General features: G+C 19.7%; 1 protein-coding gene across 1 annotated transcript; it reads right to left on the minus strand.

Annotated features, from left to right (window-relative positions):
• Positions 1-101: 101 nt before the first annotated feature.
• PRSY57_0502400 (4-diphosphocytidyl-2-C-methyl-D-erythritol kinase, putative) lies at positions 102-1,715 on the minus strand (the record flags this gene model as incomplete). Its single annotated transcript, XM_020114535.1, has 1 exon — positions 102-1,715. One exon carries the CDS (start codon positions 1,713-1,715, stop codon positions 102-104), a length of 1,614 nt encoding a protein of 537 aa, XP_019970712.1.
• Between the last annotated feature and the right edge of the window lie 860 nt (positions 1,716-2,575).

Raw genomic sequence — 2,575 nt, forward strand, 5'->3', positions numbered from 1 at the left:
AAAAAAAAAAAAAATAAATATATATATATTTATAATAACATTTTTTTAAGGGTATAATTTTTTTTTTTTTTTTTTTTTTTTTTTTTTTATTCACAAGCCTTTCACTTGAACTCATGTGCTAGCTTGATAGGGTCGTACCAAACATCAAGACCTTTTCGCAAAGCATCACACAAATAAACCCTAACATTCATATTAAATTTTATCTTTATATCGCTTATTAGTTTTTTAATTCGTTCATTTTGAAAAGATGAAGAAATTTGATGGGTTTGAGTTTTTTTGTTGGATAAAGCAAATAGAGAAGACCCACTTCCACTCATGGATACAACATGAAACATATTTTGACTTCTTAAATATTCTTTTAAATCTTGTAACTTTTTAATTAAATAAAATGCTGAGTGCTCTAAATCATTAACAAATACATTTTGTAAATTATCTCTGTTATCTAACGAAATAAAAGTGTTGGCAAATTTTTTTTCTTTTTCTTCAATTTGTTTAATTATATCATCATTTGATGTATTAATTAAACATTTTAATAAATTCACTGGATTATATTGTATTATTCGCTTATAGTCTACATTTTTATATACTAATTTTGATGATAAACCTTCATCAATTTTAAATAGATATATATCTTGGTCTTTTATATTTGCTTCGATGTTTTTTAAATCTGTTACATTATTACCTTTATCCGTACAATAAGCAAATCCAGAACTACTAAAAAAGGATATATCGCTTCCTATAGCTGTTAAAAAGTCATTTGTTTTTAAATTGTCACCTTTAAAATATTTATAAAAAATATTTTCTAAGAAATAAAAAACAGTAGCACCATTAGATGAGCCACCACCAACACCACTAAATATAGGTATTCTTTTATATACATGTATTAGAAATCTTATTTCGTCACGTATATTAAATTTTTCTCTATATCTTTTTAAAACCTTAATAATAATATTATCATCATTTATAGGGTAATGATTATATTCATATGGTAATTTTTCATGTGCTTGAATTATTATATCTTCTTTCATATGTTTAAATAAATCTTTATCACTCTTATTAATAACACTTTTTTTACAATCTTCTTTTAATGTTTCCTTATCTCTATTTTTATCTTCCATTCTTACTGTTGTCAAAAAATCTCCAGATTCACATGGATGCAAAAAATGCCTTAATTTATTTTGATCTTCTTTTTTCAAAACTCTTATAAAAATATCATCACCCAAATTTAATGAATGCATTAAGGTTGATACTTCATTATATGTTTCTTTTTTTTCCTTCAATCTTAAAAATAAATTAATTTTTGCAGGAGAGAAATATTTTGAATCGTACCAATTATTACGATTACCTAATATATCTAATAATAATTTCTCTATTTCTTTATTAGTATTTACAACATTATTCTTTTCAATATTAGCCTCATTATTTAAACGTAAATATCCACATGCTTTCTTTTTTTTATCATTATATATATTTTCACCTCCTTTATTATTAATAATATAAAATTTGTTATTATTTGGTCTACAGTTTTTACATATTATAAAAAAAGTTTGCTTTTTTAAATTATTATTTTTCCTTTTCCTTTTACATTTATAATCATTCTTTATTATATATCCTTTTTCTTTGTTTAAATTATGCTTAGTTATCACATGGAGAAAAAATAAATGCGTACAAAAAAAATAAAATAAAACACATTTTAGGTTTAAGAACAGATTCATAATATATAAGAAACAAAAAAAAAATAAAAATATATATATATATATTATAACCTTTTGAACACACCCTCAAAAATAAAACAAAACAATTCAGCAAAAAAACGTACACAACAAAAAAAAAAAAAAAAAAAAAAAAAAAAGAAAAAAAAAAAGAAAGAAAAAAAGAAAGAACAATAATAAATAAATAAATATATATATATATATATATATTTATTTAATATTCATACATTGATTTAATTTAATTTAATTTAATATATATTTAGTTATTTCGTTACATTTTGAACAACCTTACTAAAAAAATGTATAAGAATATTTTATTAGATAACCTTATGTATAATTTTAAAAATAGGAACTATCTATGTTATATGCATACATATATATACACGTGTATATTACCTACAATTATAAATAAGTTGAAAAGCTTTTATTTACAATAAAGATTTTATATTATTTACCTCACTGTTTTAAATAATTTATATAGAAAAAATTTGATGCCTTTCTCCAACAATATTAATAATAGAGTGAACGAAATATTATATATGAGATTTAGAAACATGTGATAAAATATAAATCATATGTTTATATGACCCTTCTTAATGAATAAGCTTTACACCTTAAAAAAAAATATATTATATATATATATATATTTAAAAAATATTAAGTTTGATATTTTTTATTACTATATATATATATATATATATATATGAGAATATTATATAAATAAATCTTAAAAGATTATCATCTTAAATATTATATATATATATTCATAAATATTTATATATTTTTATATTCCCTTAATATTTATTATTATACATATATATATATTTATTATTGCATATAATAATTATTTTCATCCTTTAATA

The sequence above is a fragment of the Plasmodium reichenowi genome, chromosome 5 (genome assembly GCF_001601855.1).
Source record: "Plasmodium reichenowi strain SY57 chromosome 5, whole genome shotgun sequence".
Classification (NCBI taxonomy): domain Eukaryota; phylum Apicomplexa; class Aconoidasida; order Haemosporida; family Plasmodiidae; genus Plasmodium; species Plasmodium reichenowi.